Raw genomic sequence first — 17,074 nt, forward strand, 5'->3', positions numbered from 1 at the left:
CAACTATTTGAACGGGGGCGCGGCAATTCTACAAGGAGTCCCGAGCACAGGCCTTCTCCCTTCTCCCTGCAGAGATCCACTCTCTCCTTTCTCCACCTGCCCTGGTTCATCCCCCCCAGCAGGTGTGAAATGATGATGGAGACGGGGTGGCGTCTCCAGAGACCACGGCTGCACACGGCCCGGGCCCAGCCCTCTGCACATCCCTCTCCAGCGTGTCCGCGCACCATCGCGGCAGCACCGTGACTGCCCTCATGTTGCCGACGAGGACACTGAGGGTCAGAGCGGCGATGGGCATGGCCAAGGTCAGCCGGCAGTCAGTGCAGCTCCAGCCTGCTTGACCTCAAAACTCATCTCTTATCCACAACGGGAAATCCACGCCCTCTTTTCCTTGTCCGATGGAAGGTGTTCCTCTCTCTGGGGAGCGGCTCCTTTTCCTAGCTTTGGGGTGCACCTGGCCATGCTTCAGGTGGACGGAGGTCTGGTTGCATCTAGAAGACCCTGCTGGCCTCCTGGGATGTGTCAAGGCAGCAGCAGGAGCCCTTGCCCACTCTTTGGAAGGGCTTGGCAGAAAGCTGGCATTGGCACCGAGTGGCAGCTTCTTCACTGGGTGGTCCGCACCTGCACAAAGCAGGGCTTCAACCCTTAGGGACTGTTGGCTACATGCTGATTTGGGAGCTGGTATGCTCATCTCTGTGCTCCCCTCGCCCCGAGTTCTGTCTCCCCGGGGCAGAGATGACAGCACCCCTCATAGAAGAACGGGAGGCTCCAGTTGGCCGCATTCAAGAGGCTGCCTGGTGCACAAGCTCGGAACTTGGATGCCCCGATTGGATCTCAGCTTGATCTACTTCCTGTTGGATCCAGTGAGTCAGAGGGTTGAGGGCGTATCATGTTTATAAATACCTCCCCAGAGGCAGATCTGACCATGTTCTGGGGACACCTGCTCCCAGACCTGCCACTCAAAGGAACCTCAAAGATCATATAAACAAAAAGGGAGAGGGGCTGAGACGATCGGACATGGAGACCAGCGGGGGTCACGTGACCTAACAGGTAATAAGCTCTCTCTGTGTGGCCAGGCACTCACCGAGCACTTTATACATATTAACTCACTGAATGTCACCACGGCCCCTATGACGTGAGTGTTATCTTCAACCGACAGATGACACCTCCGGGACTCAGAAAACATAAGCTCCTTTGCCCAAAGTGGCACAATTAGTAAATGGTGGGTGGAGAGTTGGATCCATGCTACCTGAGTCCAAAGCCTTAGCTTCCACCCATGACGCCACCCTGACGCTCAGCCCGCTCTCGCTCAGGGACCGTGGGAATCACCCAGCGCTCACGGGCGGGCGGGGTGGAGCTCCCTCTCTGCAGCCACTCCCAGGAACTCAGCGATGACTCCACAAGAAAGCAAAACCCACGAAAGACCCACAGAGCCATGCTCCCGCCGGAAGAGAGGAAGGCGGGCGACAGGCACACCGGAGAGCGGGGACACGCGGACGTCACCTTCTAAATTTACTTCCGAGTGTGAGCTCTCTACTCCACGGCGCTCCGCCACCCCCTTCCTGGATGGCTTTAGGCTCCCACATATGCTCCCTGTCAGGAGGTATTAGCACTCAGCCCATTGGCTGCCGGGAGATAATCCTTTCCAGGAGCGGCTGCCTTCAGGAGAAGCCAGGCAGGAAACAGAAGCCGCTGGGAATCACAGTGCTGGAGCTCGATGGGGTGGGGGTGGGGTGGGGCGTGGAATCCCCCGCGTCTCCTCTGGGCTAAGGAGAGCTCTTGTGACTCAAGTACTTCTGCTGTTAGGGCACTGGCCCGGGCTGGCCCAGGAAAGCCCCAGGAGCTACTGTCACTCGGAGCAGGCGTGCCGCGGCCTTTATTCAGGGTCCAGGTAATATGGGGAGATGGACCCCAGGAGGGAAGCGAGGTCTGCCCTGAGCAGTGGAAAGGACCCCGCACGCCGCGCCTCCCGAGAGGCCAGTGGGCAGAAGACCACTGAGCCCCACTGCTAGCTACTGCTCCTGGCCACATCTTTTCAGGGAGAAGTCCCCTGGGGCTCACGGGCTTTGCCTGCAAGGCCTGGAAAACACAACCATCTGGGGTCAGGCTTAAGGATAAATGGCATTAAAGTCACCTTGGCGACTCCAGAGGTTCACACGTGGATTCAGTGGCCCAGAGCAACCCTTCTGGGTGGTGTGTACAGTCTCCGTGCTGACCCTGGAGCCGCGGGAGACGTGGTGTTTGTGTCTGGAAATGCCAAAGGCACCTGCCAAAGTCTGCTGCACGAAGTCTTCTCGGAAAACTGGTGCCAAGAAAGAGTGTAGCAGCCCCTGCCTGGAGAACAAGGGAAAGGTCTTCCAGGAAAGACCTGGGGAGAGAAGGGAGGGCCCAGGCTCCTGCCGGGGGTGGGGAGCTTCCTAGAGCCCCCTGTTCCTAAACCAAGGCCGGGGAGTCACTTTCTGTTTTACAAACACTCAGAGGAACACGCAGGAGGAAAGATGGTACCAACAACAGCGGGCCATTATCCTTTCTCTGGCTCCTTCAGCAGGAGAATAATTTTTTTAAAACTGTTATTAAAAAAAAAAAATTTCTCTGTGTATCCCCGGCAGTATTTAGCACCATTACGCTCTGGCATAAACTATTAGTGAGGGCACCAATTAGGGGAGCTCCTCTGGACCCCTGGTTAAGCTGCAGGGTATGGAGTCCCTTGTTAATATGTCTTCCCCTTTAAAAAGAAAATTTCTCTAGAATTAGCCCTCGGCCATCCTGAATTTCTTTAGCCACTAATTGTCATAAGGACCACGCTCTTGCCTTAGGGCTTAGAACAAATGTGTTCCCATCCTTCCCCGAGGAAATACGGGTGTGTGTGTGTTTATTGTGACCTGCCGCAGCTTACTGAGGACGGACGTGGGCAGGATCCTGGTGGCACTTGGTGCCATGATTTCAAGGAGCCCTGTCCCTACCTGGAGTCAGCTCTGCACTCATGAGTGGGTGTTCCGAGCCATGTCACGCTAGATGCTCATTAGAGGACACAGGAGGAACCCTCCTGGTCCCAACTACGGGCAAGGTGACTGTCCACATCTCTCCTGATAATGACTGCACTGCTGGTCAGGGGTTGTGGGTTGTCATGGTGACACCTGATGCAAGGGAAATGGCAAATGCACCAACGCCATCGGGTGGCCTGTCTGGAAACCGGGATCTCCTTCAGATCTGGGGAACCAGGTGCAAGCTGGTCCTAGGGCCCGCGGCGGGAAGCCGGGGTTGGGAGAGCCAGGCAGGGGGCGTGTCACCCGCTCTCAGGAAGTCAAGCAGCCTCCCCTAGTGTGACTGGCTTGCCCTCTCCACCCCCCAATAGCAAGTAGGGTGGCCGCCTGCCTACCTGCTTGCTTCCTGGTTACTAATAAGTCCTTTAAGAGGAGTCTGCCATTCACTCGATGACCAAGAACAGAATGATTCTCCAGAATTTAAGTCTCCCCAAGGGCTTGTCCTTAGGAGGCTCCGGGCGCACAAGACAGGGGAGGGCTGCTCCCTCGGGAACGGGTCAGAGAGTGAGTCTGCTTCCCCCGCTGCGGAGAACGCTCATCTCTCCTCAGCCCGGGTGTTACAGACACGCAGCTCCCTGGGCGCCAGCTCAGGGGGGTCAGGGCGGGCGTCTGGGGGGCTGGCAGTGAGGCGGAGGGAGTTCCACGGAGACCGAGGCACCGCGGGAGGAGCTGACCGACAGTCACTTCGGCCGCCCCTGTCCCCGGGCTTGAGTCAGTGAGAAGTTCTTGTTCCGTGGAGCACAAAGGTAGTTCTGCACATCTGCCCGTGACCGGGTCTGAAGCAGAGGTCTCTGGACTGCCTGGGTTCCAATGTTCAGTCACTTACACACTGAGTGACAATGGCCGAGTTGCTTAACCCTTCAGTGCCTCAGTTTCCCCATCTGTAAAGAGGGCCTTTCAACAATACCTCCCTCTCAGCACTGCTGCGAAAACGAGACAAGACGGTGCGTGTGAAATTCCTTCCCCCGGGTCCTGGAGCCGGGTAGGTATTGGATGAATGCTAGTGCTGTTATTAGCGCTGTTATTAGCAGCAGCAGCAACGCCCGTGAGACAGCTGGCGAGGGGAAGGGAGCTGCCGGGAGGGACGTTTTGCTCACTACCCCGGTAATTGGCATGTTGCTTGGCAAACTCCAAGATCCTCAAATGGTCTTGTCTGCTTTCCAAGAAAATCAAACAACAGGTGCCTGGGTTGTCTTAACTTCTTCCAGCCTCAGGACGGTCTGGTTCGGTTTAAGGCCTCCTGGAGCAGGCTTAACATTGATGGCAGCCAGCATTGACACGAGAGCTCCCACCGCCAATGGCTGCCTGCCTGCCTCACCCGAGTGGCTTTCCCTGGCACGCCGTGCAATCCATGAGCACTAAGTGAACGCTCTTTTCCCCGGGGGAGGGGAGGGGAGAGGAGGGGAGGGGAGAGAAGGGGAGGGGAGGGGGTGCACCAGTGCAGCTTGCAGCTGCCCATCCGAGGAGGGAGTGACCTCTTTTCTTGATGGAGGGAGGACAGAGCGCTGAGCTGCAAGGTGAGAGATCTGGGGGCACTCCGGTCGGCCACGTACCCAGGATCACCAACTCCACAGAAATCTCAGGAGCCCAGGTGCCCAGGTGGTGGCAGACTGGTGAGGAGCAGGAGCACCTCCCCCCCCCCCCCCCCGTCTCTAGTGAGGAAGGAATGGTCACTTCCCTGGTCATCCAACTGCTCCTGTCTTTGGAGTTGGGAGCACATGTGGGAGGCATGTCCTATCCTAACCTTAGATTCTGAGACGTTTCCAGGCCTCAGAGGTTTAGGAGGGAGCCTCTAACTAAGCACACTTCTTGTTCAAACGGACTCACTTCCCAGCATCCCGTTTGAAGCTGACAGACTACCTTGCATCCCCTAGCCGTCATAAGGGCTGTTGCTAATAACTAACGGATGTGTGTTCATCCAGTGAAAGTCTGCGGGAACTGGAGCTGTTTGGGATTCGGTGCAGGCGGACAGACCAGCTCTATCGGAGATGACTCCGGAGGGTGGTGCACATTCCAGGCTGGGCAGGTTTGGTAGGGACGGCCAAAAAGTTTGGAGAAATGGGGAAAAGGAGGGCGGGCAGGGCCACCCACTACAATGTACCCCTTTATGACTGGCAGCACCGTGAGGGGTGTCAGAAAGGAACTCCCCAGGATCACGGCGTGTGGGGAAGACCATGTGGCTTTGGGACACACCGGCCATTTGTGAGAGGGAGAGGGAGGAAGAAGAGACACGGAGGAGGGCTGGCGAAAAGCCTCGGAGGCAAAGGAGAGGAAATGACCCAGACTAGCAGGGCATTCTAATCAGAGCCTTCTTATCAGAAGGTCTGCAGGCCTAACAAGGAGAAATGCAATCTACAGCGGGCTGAACGCTAAATTAGATCTAATCAGGACCTGCTTTCCAACTGCTCAGCCACACATCGAAGCCCAATGACGGTTATACTGGCTGGTTCTTTCTGGGAACAGCCCGCCTGAGTCGTGTCAACTCTTGGTCTCGAGGTGGGGGGAAGGGGAGGAGGAAATGCTTCACCTTTTCTTAATTCCATCTGCTTAAAATAACGACGTGGAACTGGAGTGGCCTCCCCTGCCCATGCAAAGTCCTGCAAGTCTATTAACTCCCAGCGGCTGTCAGCTCCAAGCGCCCACACAGCTATCGGATGGTCAGTCTGCGGCCTGCCAGGTACTGTGCAAGGCCTTGGACACACGCTATGTTTCTCCTTCGTGCAGGCAAGGGCACGCTCCTCCTCACACCAAACACACAGATTGCAAAAGGATATTGTAGCAGGCTAGCCACCCCAGCCCCATAGAATGCAATACCCCTCTAGGCCAATGCTATTGTTACTCTTCTTTCAAGGGATTAATGGCTACAGTTAACTAGCCTTATGGCAGCGGTTATAACTTACAGCTTCTTTGCCACAAGCAAAGAACACTATCTGGGAAACACCCCACTCCCTGCAGAGCCCTGGGGGTGTCATTCTAACAAACAGCCTTGAAGACCCGGTCCGGGCTGGGACCTCTGCACACGAGTCTGCCCAGACAGAGACCCGCACCCAGGGCGAAAGACACGGAGACACAGGTGAGGGAGAGGCAGAGAGGGAGACACGGCATTTCCTTTCTCTTGATCCCAGTGTCTCTGAGACGAGCCTGGCCGAGACTCTGATGGACGCGCGCTGCCTGGAAACCAGCTGGGCGCCTGGTCGCGATGCGCCCGTGCGCGTCCTCGTGCTGTCCGAGGGGATCTGTCCAGGCCGAGCCTCGGAGGACGCGGGAAGGGTAGGGAGTCAGGACGTGAGGAGGGACAGGCTGGAAGGAGGAGCAGTCCCACGGGACGCTCAAGATAAGATTCCTAACACCGGTAGGAGTCACGATGCGGACACGGAGCGAACGTGCACGTGTGCGCACACACGCACGGACTACGCGTGTAGATGCTACAGCCGCCTGCGCGCGAACCCGAGATAATTCTCCCCTCATCATAAAATCTTAAAATACAGGATGAGCTAAATGCCTCTCTTTGCCTCTCCACATCAGAGTTCAATTATCTTCTTCAAACACTTAAGCTCAAATGACCAGAATGAAATAAATGCAAATAAATAATCCCGGAGCTTAAAATTCAAGGCAACAAATTTTCCTTTAAATTAAATAAGCACTCCCTGCTCAGCCACAGCTTACCCAGAGAGTCACATTGATGACTGCTTATGCTCCTCTCTGATTATCTCACCCCCTCACCCCGCCCTTCCTCAAGGTCACGTGTCTACTGCCTCCTGCATTGGAATTTGGTGTGTGCGTGTGTGTGTGTGTGTGTGTGTGTGTGTGTGTGTTCCAATTCCCTGTTCCTTGCACACGCCTGCAGGGCGCTTCCCCTTGAAGCAGTCAGCTCTGGCTTACCTCCCAGCCCCCAGACTGGTGCCCATGCCTGGGCCAGGCTCCTGAGCGGTACCATCCAGGGTTGTTCACATTGACCTTGGCCTCCCTCTGCCAACTCTCCGGCTCGCCTTCCAACAAAAGGTGGCAGAGATAAGGGGCGAACAGCTCGGATTTCTTTTCATTTTGGTGTGCAGGAAGGCAAGAGAAGAACTTGACAGAGCATGGCTCCAAGTTTTCAGGGAAGAGCCTGCAAAACAGCCCCAGAGACACAGCGACAAAGTTCCTACTCACAGCAGCTGAAGGGACACCAGCCCGTCAAACAGTCCCTTGGCGATCTCGGTGATCTTGTTCCCGTAGAGCACCCTGGAAGAGAACGGAGATGGGGGGGGCCTGTTAGCGCGGGCATGAGGCCATTGGGACCCATCCGTGTAGAAGGCCAGGTCCGGGGAGGCGGGCTCTCAGAGTGTCCCCTCCCCCGGCTCGCCTCGTCCCTTCTCCTCAGCAGTGAGACAGCAGAGACCCTGTGCCACCGGGGCTGGAGGCACTGGCTGTCTGGGAGGCGAGAAGCGGCTCCATCCAGGGTCACTCCTGGGCAGCCCGGCTCAATAAATAATCCACAATAGTAAGACACAGTTCTTCTGCGGTGTCTCCCTGCACTGCTGGTGTGACTCACAGCCCGGCAATAAATAAGACGAGTGGGGAGCTGGCTGGCCCTGTGTCCTCCCGTCCTCCGTGAGTATCGATCAGGCCCAGCCCCGCCTACGGGACGATTCCTTTCAACATGGCGTTGCATCCCAGGAATTCCTGAGCTGAGTCCATTCGCCACCCACCTAGACAGGGCTTTGGGGACCGGGTGTCCCATCCAGGCGGCTCAGGGATGGCTGAATCAAGAGTTGACCCTCAGGAAGAAAGGGAGGACAAGGAACTGTGACCTCGGCGGGATGGCCCGCATCCACGCTCCAGCCCTCTTTCCAATCCTTCGAGCCCTGGAGCCAGGGAAGTCTGGATCCTCCGCCTCACTGTCCTGCAAGCCTGTGGCCTCCCTCACCCTGGCTCTCCCAGGCCTGGGCTGGCCCCTGGCCTGTGCCCGGTGGGTCCCGCCGGCCCTCAGCACAGGTGCTGAAGACACTCTGGCCTCTCTCTGCTCTCATCCATGGCATAGGCTTGGCTCTCGCTTGGGTCCAGTCTCCTCTGAGGTGGAGGGAACTTAGTTAAGGAGGATTTTTTTTTTTTTTAATTCCCTTTTGGGGCCAGAGGCGCACTGAAAGAATGCAATATTGAGTCCGCACGCCGGCTGTCGCGTGTCCCTGAGGAGGTGAAGCCGGGGTGAGGAGCTGGCGAGCGGGGTGGGGGGATAAACCAAGCCCCCCACTGTCCAGACGCCACCGGGCGTGAGGAGTGAGCGCTGCGCTCAGCCTGCGGGGGTCTCATTAATGTTTCAATGAATTAATGACTAAATAAAAGTCAGCATGATGGCTCAGGCTCACATGTCTAATTCATATTAATGTCCCACTGCTCACTGTGCCAGATGAGGTGATGTCACTGTCTCCTCGGCTCAGCTGACGTCCGAGCTCCTCAAGGGGGGGGGGGGGCGGCGGCCCCAGGGGTCTGGGGCAGGGCGTCCTCACGTCATCCACCACTCATCTGTATGGGGCGTCTGGAGGCCTTGTGGGTCAAAGTCACGCTCTGGCTGGCTGGCAGGCAGGCTGACGTGGGCTGAGGGCCCACCTTGTGGCTTTGGGGTGCAGGCCCCTGGGCCCCCCAGAGCTGTCCTTGATGCCGTAGTCACACCTTCCAGGTCTGAGCGCCAGTCTCTCTTCCTTGGGAAGTTCCTCCTGAGTATTCTGGTTAATGTTTTTCACAGCCTGTCCCCCTATTTATCTTTCTTTCTTTCTTTCTTTCTTTCTTTCTTTCTTTCTTTCTTTCTTTCTTTCTTTCTTTCTTTCTTTCTTTCTTTTTTTCTTTCTTTCTCTCTCTCTCTCTTTCTTTTTTCTTTCTTTCTTCTTTCTTTCTTTCTTTCTTTCTTTCTTTCTTTCTTTCTTTCTTTTCCTTCCTTCCTTCCTTCCTTCTTCTTCTTCCTTCCTTCCTTCCTTCTTCTTCTTCTCCTTCCTTCCTTCCTTCCTTCCTTCCTTCCTTCCTTCCTTCCTTCCTTCCTTCCTTCCTTCCTTCCTTCTTTCTCCTTCCTTCCCTCCCTCCCTCCCTCCCTCCTTCCTTCCTTCCTTCCTTCCTTCCTTCCTTCCTTCCTTCCTTCCTTCCTTCCTTCCTTCCTCACTTTTCATTCTATCGTGTGATGGTACTTACATATTTATGTATTTTAGAACTAGTCTGTGCCTCCCCGACCACCCCCCTTGATTGCAGACTGTGTGCGGGGGGACATCACGTCGCTTGGTCATGACTGGGTCCCTAGAGCTGAGAACTGACCCGGGCGTCCGGCACAACCAATGCTGTAGAAAGCCCGATGAAACAGGTGCGGGGTAAAGGCTCTCCTGCCCTTAGCTGGGCTGCTCCCGAGTTTGGATGGAGTCTGTTTTTGTTCAGAGCCCCATGAGGCGGAGGGTCTTGTCCGTCCAGTTTGCGGCCACGTTCTCAGTCCCTCTGACCCTACTCGGCACACAGAAGGGGTCCACTGATGGACAATGCAGACACCGGGGTGAGAGGCACGTCACTTAGCCAGCGCCCCACTGTAGTGCAGAATCAGCCGGGGCACGCTGATCACACGTCTGGCAACCGTATTTTGAATTTCTTTTCCCTGCAACAGAGACCGGAAGCATCTCCCTGGTCCTCAGACGGCTCCACATGCCCGCAGAGGGGGGCCAGACAAGGGGAGCTGGCTGACGGGGGCGGGGGGCGGGTCCTGGTGGCAGCGGGCGCGCTCCCTTCTCCTCCGTGATCTTCAGCACAGTGAGCAGACACTAATCTCACACACAATCCTGTCTTTGATATCCCGGCCAGATGTTCTATCCGATAAATGAAACTAATTTACTCTGCAAGCAGCAGGCAACGGCTGCATCAGGAGACCTGCCTGTCCACAGCCCGTTCTCAGCGGGATGGGGCCAGGTGGGGGGAGGACGTGCGTCTTGTCACCTGGCCCAGTCGTGACTTAGCCAACAGAGGCAAAGCGTGGACAGCTTGCCTCTGAGCGTCCTCACTCCTGCCCGGATGGACAGGTCACCAAATGGCATAAATCACACCCCCCGACGACACCTTCGTTGTATCCTGTTGTTTCCTTTCCCCACTCTCTCCAAAGGCAGCTCAGCACAACGATCGCAGCCTCTGGAGTCCGACCGCTTGGGTCCGAATCCCACCGCTCCCTCTTGATGCGAGAGGGCTTCGGATGAATTATGTTCGTGTATCCACCAGGATTTCTTCTGCGCAATGCTATGTGCCACGTGCCGTGTGAGATGCCGCAGTTTCAGCCAGGATGACAGCTGATAGGAAGCCCGGCTTCTTATCCCAAGTGGAGCTTAGATCACCCACTTTCTTCCACCACGGAAGAGAGAGGAGGGTAGAGCCTACATCCCAGGCCGTGGTGTCGGGGGGTGGGGGGGGAGCTCGCAGCATTCCCCGTACCTGGTACACAGCGAGTGCTCAGTAAGCTCTGCCAGGAATTCTCATCCCTGTAACCGCTGTCAGCATCACGCACGTGTTAGGCAGGGAAGGTATTACTTCCCTGTGCCACGGGGTGAGTTCCTGAGAGAGTCAGGACAGAGCTCCATCTCTTCATGCCCCGGTGGGTCTCTGAGCCCCTCATGGGCAAGGCTCTGGTTCCACCCAGTGGGCTGCCCTGGGGTTTCAAAATCAGAGAAAGGAAGGACTTATGGGGGGGGGGATGGATGTTTTTCAAAACAATGGCCATGAGGCTGGTTTGGAGAAAAACTCTGCAAATTAGGAAGAACATGTGCTCTTCCCTTGACAAAGCCACACTGTGGGGAAATGGGCCCGCAGGTGACATACCCAGGTTACAGCCCCTCCCCTGCCCCCGCCGCCCCCCAGAGAGCACTGCTGGGCCTGCGGGGTGGGAGGGGCACTGTGGTTGGAGGAGAAGATGCATATGAATTAAAGCCAATAACTGGGAAGGCTGCTGGGCACTTAATCAATAAAAATAATGCATGTGGGTTGTAGAAATATTCCCCAAGATCAATCTCCCCCAAAGAAATATTTGTTTCTCTTACTAGGTTGCCACAAGTGTGTGAGGGCACATAAAGTGTTGATAAACACCTCCGGAAAAACACAGACGCAATCCTCCCCGACCCCCAGCGACTGCGCCCCCACTTACAGCGACGTGAGCGATTTCAGACCCTGGAAGGCATCCGGAGCGATGTCCGATATCTGATTCTTGCTGATGTCTCTAGAAACGGGAACGGGAGAGTCTGAGAGCCCGGCTCAATGGGGGGGGGGACACACACACGGCTATTCCTAAGTGGGACACAAGCGTGTCAGGTGTTCAAAATGGTGACGATTAGTTAATCAACCCATTTACTTATTCACCGTGCTAGGGAGGGCTTCAAGACTGTTCAATTCAACCACCTCAAGATAAAATATACTACATTTGTGCCACGCGTCCTGTCTTTCAGAGGACGCTCACCCAGGGCGCCTGGACGTTGACATACGGCTTTGCACGTGGGAGCCCTCATCTGGTAGGTGGGAAATGGCACTCAAATCGGGGCCTTGTCTAGGTCACATTACCCACAATTGTAGCATAAATGAAGCAGAAACCGGCCTCCCCCAAACAGGCCAGGGGTCCTCGAAGCATCCTGTTGCCTCACGGCCTCGGCCAACACTGATTTTTCTCCCCAAAACCCCTGAGTCATTTTACCTCCCCGGTGCTGTTTCCTACTCGACCTGCCAGCAGGCTGTGAGCCGGACTCACGGCCCTGTCAGGCTCAGAGCACCCTCCAGGCCGCGTGAGGCAGCTCATCACGTGGGTGCCGTGGGATGGCTGGGAGCCGTGGACTTGTCGCTGGCGGGGCCCCGTGCACAGGAGCACCCCTAGGACGCCGCTGTCCAGGGCTCCGGGACAAGGCGAGTGAGAGGGTGGCTGTGTGTCAGAGGGCGGCGAACCTGCCCGCGCTGGTGGGGAGGCTCCGGTCCTCCTCAGAGCCACTGCTCGGCGTCCCGGGGACGTCCGAGCACCCAGCCTCCAGTCCTTGCCAACGACCCTTCACTGCGGGGAACACCTGCTCTCAGAGTCCTTAGCTCGGGTGGCCTCTGGGCTCCTGTCACTGGAAGGAGACATGCTCCCAATTCCAGCCACAAGGAACCTCTCTAGTTCTTTCTCTTTAATAAAATAAATCAATGGTTCTTTGCTTTGGGGCAGAAGAGGGGGCATCAGGGTCGTGGTGGGTCCACAAGGAGGACACAAGGGAACATCGAGAAGAAAGCTCATCTAAGCAGATTCTGCAGCAACGGCCTCCAGGGGGCCGGGCCTCCCAGACCCTGGCTTGTTAAGCACACTCCTGTGGCCTGTTCCTCTCCTCCTAGGAGCCGTCATCAGGGCCTGCGGCCACCCCGGCCTGGGCCTCTGCTCCCTCCCCGCCCCGCCCCAGAGCCTGCGGCGGAAAGATCCTTCACCGGGTAAGGCTTCTCGGGCATAGCTGTCCTGCTTAACCGTCTACGGGCGGATCACCTCTAACAAATCCGCAGGTCGTGCTCGCGAAGTCGTCAGCTTAGCCCGGGCTTTTCCTCAGCACTCCACTTTTGTACAAGGGTCTTAACAAGCAAATGCCCCCGGATTATCCTAATCTCGCTCGCCTGTGGCATGGCTGCTCGGGAAAGGTCTTACAGGCAAGCGCGCCATGTCTGCGCTCAGATCAGACTGGCGAGAGCGACGGTTTTGTTGTTGTTGTTGCTTTCCTGATCCTGGGATGTCCCTTCAAGGTACTTAGATGTCTGGTACGCAGCGGACTTTCTGTGATGGGGGTGGGAGGTGGGTGGGGGTGGCGGCATGGGGGGGCCGGAAGCCCTGTGCCTCAGCCTTGTGAGGGCCGGTGGGTGTTTAGCCCCACCCCGCTGCAGCACGAGGTGAGGTGTCTCGTGGTTTTGGAGACAGAGGGGAGTGGAAATTGGAGAAACATAATAGTCTAGCTAGGAATGCGTCTTCATTGGTAACTGCAGGAAGGAACAGCAGCCCTGCGAGGGGGGATCCTGGGCTCACAGGTGACTTGACTCGGCAGTTTCGAGTCTCCCCCACCCTTCACGGTGGTGGATGCAGAACGCAGCGGCCGGGACAGGAAGGCGGACTGGGAAAGGCCTCAGGTGCCCACCTGTCTCCATGCTTGACCGCTCCCGATCCACAGCCGGGTGGTCTCAGAACAGACTCTGGGCATGTGGGTCACTCCCGACCAGTGGTTCTCAAACCTCGAGACTTCGCTGGGGCGTTTTTATGAAAACGCACCCACAGACAGTCTGACTGGGTTGGCTGGGGGATCGGGTTAGAAATCTGCCTATGTTACACATTTCTGGGGGTAATTTCCAGGCAGGTGGTCCCTGAGTCACACTATAGGCCCCAGTGTTTTAGAATCTGGTCAGTCTCAGACCCAGCCCGGTCTCCTGGGACTTATAAATGGAAAGACTGAGAGGGAGTGGCCTTTCCAGACTATTCAGGACAGAAGTGGCAAGTCCAGTGCCAACAAGGGTCATCCGGGACACAGAAGCATGTGACACAGACGTGGAATTCTGCTCTTCCTGAGACTGTGCAAATGAAGAACTCAACACATTGTTCCGGTTGAACAACCCAGGTCTGTCCCCAGGGCCACTGTGACCAGTGACCCAGCCCCGTAAGACCGAGAGGTCTTCTCCAGTGCCTCCGACTCTCCCTAAAAATGGCTTCTCTACCTTGATACTCGTTTTTACCTGGATATAATTTTATAGTAAAGCTGGCCACTAGACATGGGGGGGGGGGGGAAGCCATTCATTCAGGGAGAAGTCTTCCTAGTCGTCTCATTATTAGAGGTAAGAGAAGGATGTGGCTCACTCACAGTTGAGGGGAAACTTGTCTTTGTTAGATAATAGAGACACACTTGTCAGTTCACCTATGAGGAATTCACATGTAGGGTTTTAAAGTCATTCCCACTTGGGATCCTATGGTCTCTCATCCCGACCACTATACGCTTGGGGAAAAAAGGGCATCGTAATAAACATCAATAGACGTGATAAAAAAAATGACACCCTCTTTCCAGGTCGCCAATGAGAAGGTCTTATGAATTCTGAATGCCCAGATCATGGCAAGTCCGACAGTAGGAAGAAAGGACAGTAAAACATAGCCACGCTCTAAATCACCTGAACTTCACAAAAAAATGAGAGCAGTAACTTAAATCATGTAAGAGCTATAGGTTGGGGCAGTGACCGAACTTGTCATTTTTCACTGAAATTACTATCTGGCTGCATAATCGAGCTGGGCTTTAAAAATGAATTGGGGTGGGGGGGGTATGGAGACTGAGCTGGGGAGGCAGGGAGCCCGGGAGATTAATGGCCCAGGCTTTTAAATATTAAGGCCGATATTTATACAGCTCCTGCAGCAGGAGCGCGGCCACGGGGAGGGAAGAGGGACACGCTTAGGCCTGTCTCATTTAAAGCTGGTTTCCGCTTCTGGAATTGTACCAGCAGAAGATCTTGTTTGGTTTGGATTTCCAGGGAGATGGGAGGTTGGCTTCCTGAGATCTGAGGGTAAAGCCTACCCGTACCACTGTTTCATGGGGATGTTTATTTTTAACATAAAAGGAGTCGGCAGGCACTTAACCTCTTTAACGCAGGCCCCCTGCTCAAGGGAGACCGATGAATCAGCGTCAAGTGGAGGTGAACGGCAGATCCGCGTGTAGTTCTACCTGCCTTCGCTCGTCCCTCTGTGGGGCCCGGAGAGTGAGGGAGAGCAATGAGAACAGCATCTTTAATGACTGGGCTGGGATAAATGATTTCTCGGGCCGGAAGAGGGAGTCATTTCTGAACCCTACCGGCTTCCCTTCAGAGCACCCAGGGCTGGTGACTCAGAGAACAGGGCTCAGGGTAGTGCTGTGATGGGGGAGGGTGGGGCTGATGATGCAGCCACAGTGGGGGAGGGCCAGGACGCTCTCAGTGGTGGCTGTGGTAGGGAAGCACAGCAGGGCCAGTGTCACCGGGCGTTACGAGGATGTAGTTTGGCAGTGATGCTGGTTACAGTGGTAATGCGGATGTTGAGGACAATCATGGCAAGTCATACCATTGGAAGATAAGAACCTTCTTACCTTACTGAGCAAGAACAGAAAGTTCTTACCATAGTCTAATGGGTCCAAGGGATCTAGGTCTTCCCTGCCTCTCTGATACTAACCCTACCACTTTATTCCTCACTCAGCCCCATGCACACCCATGCACACTCTCTATGCACACTCCCCATGTACACCCATGCACACTCTCCATGTACACCCATGCACACTCTCCATGCACACTCCCCATGTACACCCATGCACACTCCCCATGTACACCCATGCACACTCTCCATGCACACTCTCCATGTACACCCATGCACAGTCCCCATGTACACCCATGCACACTCTCCATGCACACTCCTCATGTACACCCATGCACACCCCCATGCACACTCTCCATGTACACCCATGCACACTCCCCATGCACACCCATACACACCCCCCATGCACACTCTCCATGTACACCCATGCACACTCCCCATGCACACCCATGCACACTCGCTATGCACACTCTCCATGCACACCCATGCACACTCTCCATGCTCTCTCCACACACACTCCCCTGTACAAACACCCATGCACACTCCCCATGCACACTCTCCACACACACTCCCCTGTACAAACACCTATGCACACTCTCCATGCACACTCCCCATGCACACTATCCATGCACACTCCCCTGCACAAACACCCATGTGCACTGCCCACGGCCTCTCACGTGGCCTTCCCTCAGAGCTTTTCATGACTCCCTTCCTTTCTTTGGGCCACCTGCACACCAAGGCCTCCATGGGCAAACCGTCCTAAAGACCACCCACAGTCCCTCTCTGTCCCCTTCCCTTCCCACGTCTTACTTTCTAGTATGTGGCAGTTTCTAGTGCTCACCAAGTTCATCTCTGTGTTCTCCCGCTCGAGTGTGTCAGCCCCGTGAGAACAACTCTGTTTAGCCCGCCGTGCTGCCCACAGATCCTAGCACAGCCCTCACATGTAGGGACGCCCACCGAGTGTTTGCTCAGCGACTGTGTGTGCGGCTGTAGCAACGAGTGCTACAGAGTGACACAGGGCCACCACCCCATCTCCACTGAGGCTCCTACTTAAGGTCCCCATCTCCAAAGCCAGGGGACAATAAAAAAGTATAGGGGTTTTAGGTCATCTGAGCTCCACCTCCCACCCAGATCATTCTACTTGGCTCTAGTTGGAGAGGCCCTTAGCTGTCCGCCTGGGTGTGTGAGTGTCAACACCCTTACACCTCACCATCGGAATGCGACACTTCTGAACCTGAGCCCCCAAGCTCAGGAGAGCACTCTAGGTCTGACATTGAGCTGTCCAGGAGAAATGTGACACCGCCTGTCATGTGAGCAGGCTGCCCCCCCCCCCACATGCCATGTGATCCCCCAAGCTGCAAACACATGGGCCCATTTCCCTCCACTGGGGACTCACATTCGCTTCAGCTTCTTGTACGGGGTGAAGGCTCCGGCGGGGATGGACTTGATGGAGTTCTGCTCCAGGCGTCTGGGAAACAGAGCAGAGGAGAGTCAGTGAACGTCCACCCACTCCCCAGCGGCTGCCGAGCGCCTTGAGGACGGGACGGCCGCTCCGCCACGTGGGGCGCGTTCTGGGTCAGGAAAGCCAGGCGAACGCCGGGCCAGCATCAGAGACGCTAGAGAAAGACGTGTGTTCCGGTGGACGCGGCACCCGGCCCGGGGGCTCACTGCCCTTCGAGAAAGCCGGAAGGGACGGCTTCTCCTTGAGGAGTTTGGTTCTTGCTTATTGTCAACTGGCTTGGGAGGCAGCCAGCTTCTTCAGAGCAAGCTGTTGGAAGTAACAGAGTGCTGAAAGATCATGGGGATAAAGAGAAGAAAGCATGAAGAGGGAGGGACTGAGGACTAGTAATACTTGTACGGGAACATGACACTATTCCGTTGAAACTCAACCGCACTGCTACTGGGGTCCCATACAGGCAGAAACGACAACGGTGGACGTCATTTCTGTTTT

General features: G+C 55.8%; 1 protein-coding gene across 2 annotated transcripts in view; it reads right to left on the reverse strand.

Annotated features, from left to right (window-relative positions):
- Window positions 1-17,074, reverse strand: part of SLIT3 (slit guidance ligand 3) — a 606,305-nt gene that overhangs the window by 106,766 nt on the left and 482,465 nt on the right. For both annotated transcript variants that reach the window (XM_066273226.1, XM_066273228.1), the window contains exons 10-12: window positions 16,520-16,591; window positions 11,179-11,250; window positions 7,194-7,265 (exon numbers count right to left, since the gene is read on the reverse strand). In XM_066273226.1, the coding sequence (XP_066129323.1) occupies window positions 7,194-7,265; window positions 11,179-11,250; window positions 16,520-16,591 (216 nt within the window). The remainder of the gene's footprint in view (window positions 1-7,193; window positions 7,266-11,178; window positions 11,251-16,519; window positions 16,592-17,074) is intronic.

Source organism: Saccopteryx bilineata, chromosome 4 (genome assembly GCF_036850765.1).
Source record: "Saccopteryx bilineata isolate mSacBil1 chromosome 4, mSacBil1_pri_phased_curated, whole genome shotgun sequence".
Classification (NCBI taxonomy): Eukaryota; Metazoa; Chordata; class Mammalia; order Chiroptera; family Emballonuridae; genus Saccopteryx; species Saccopteryx bilineata.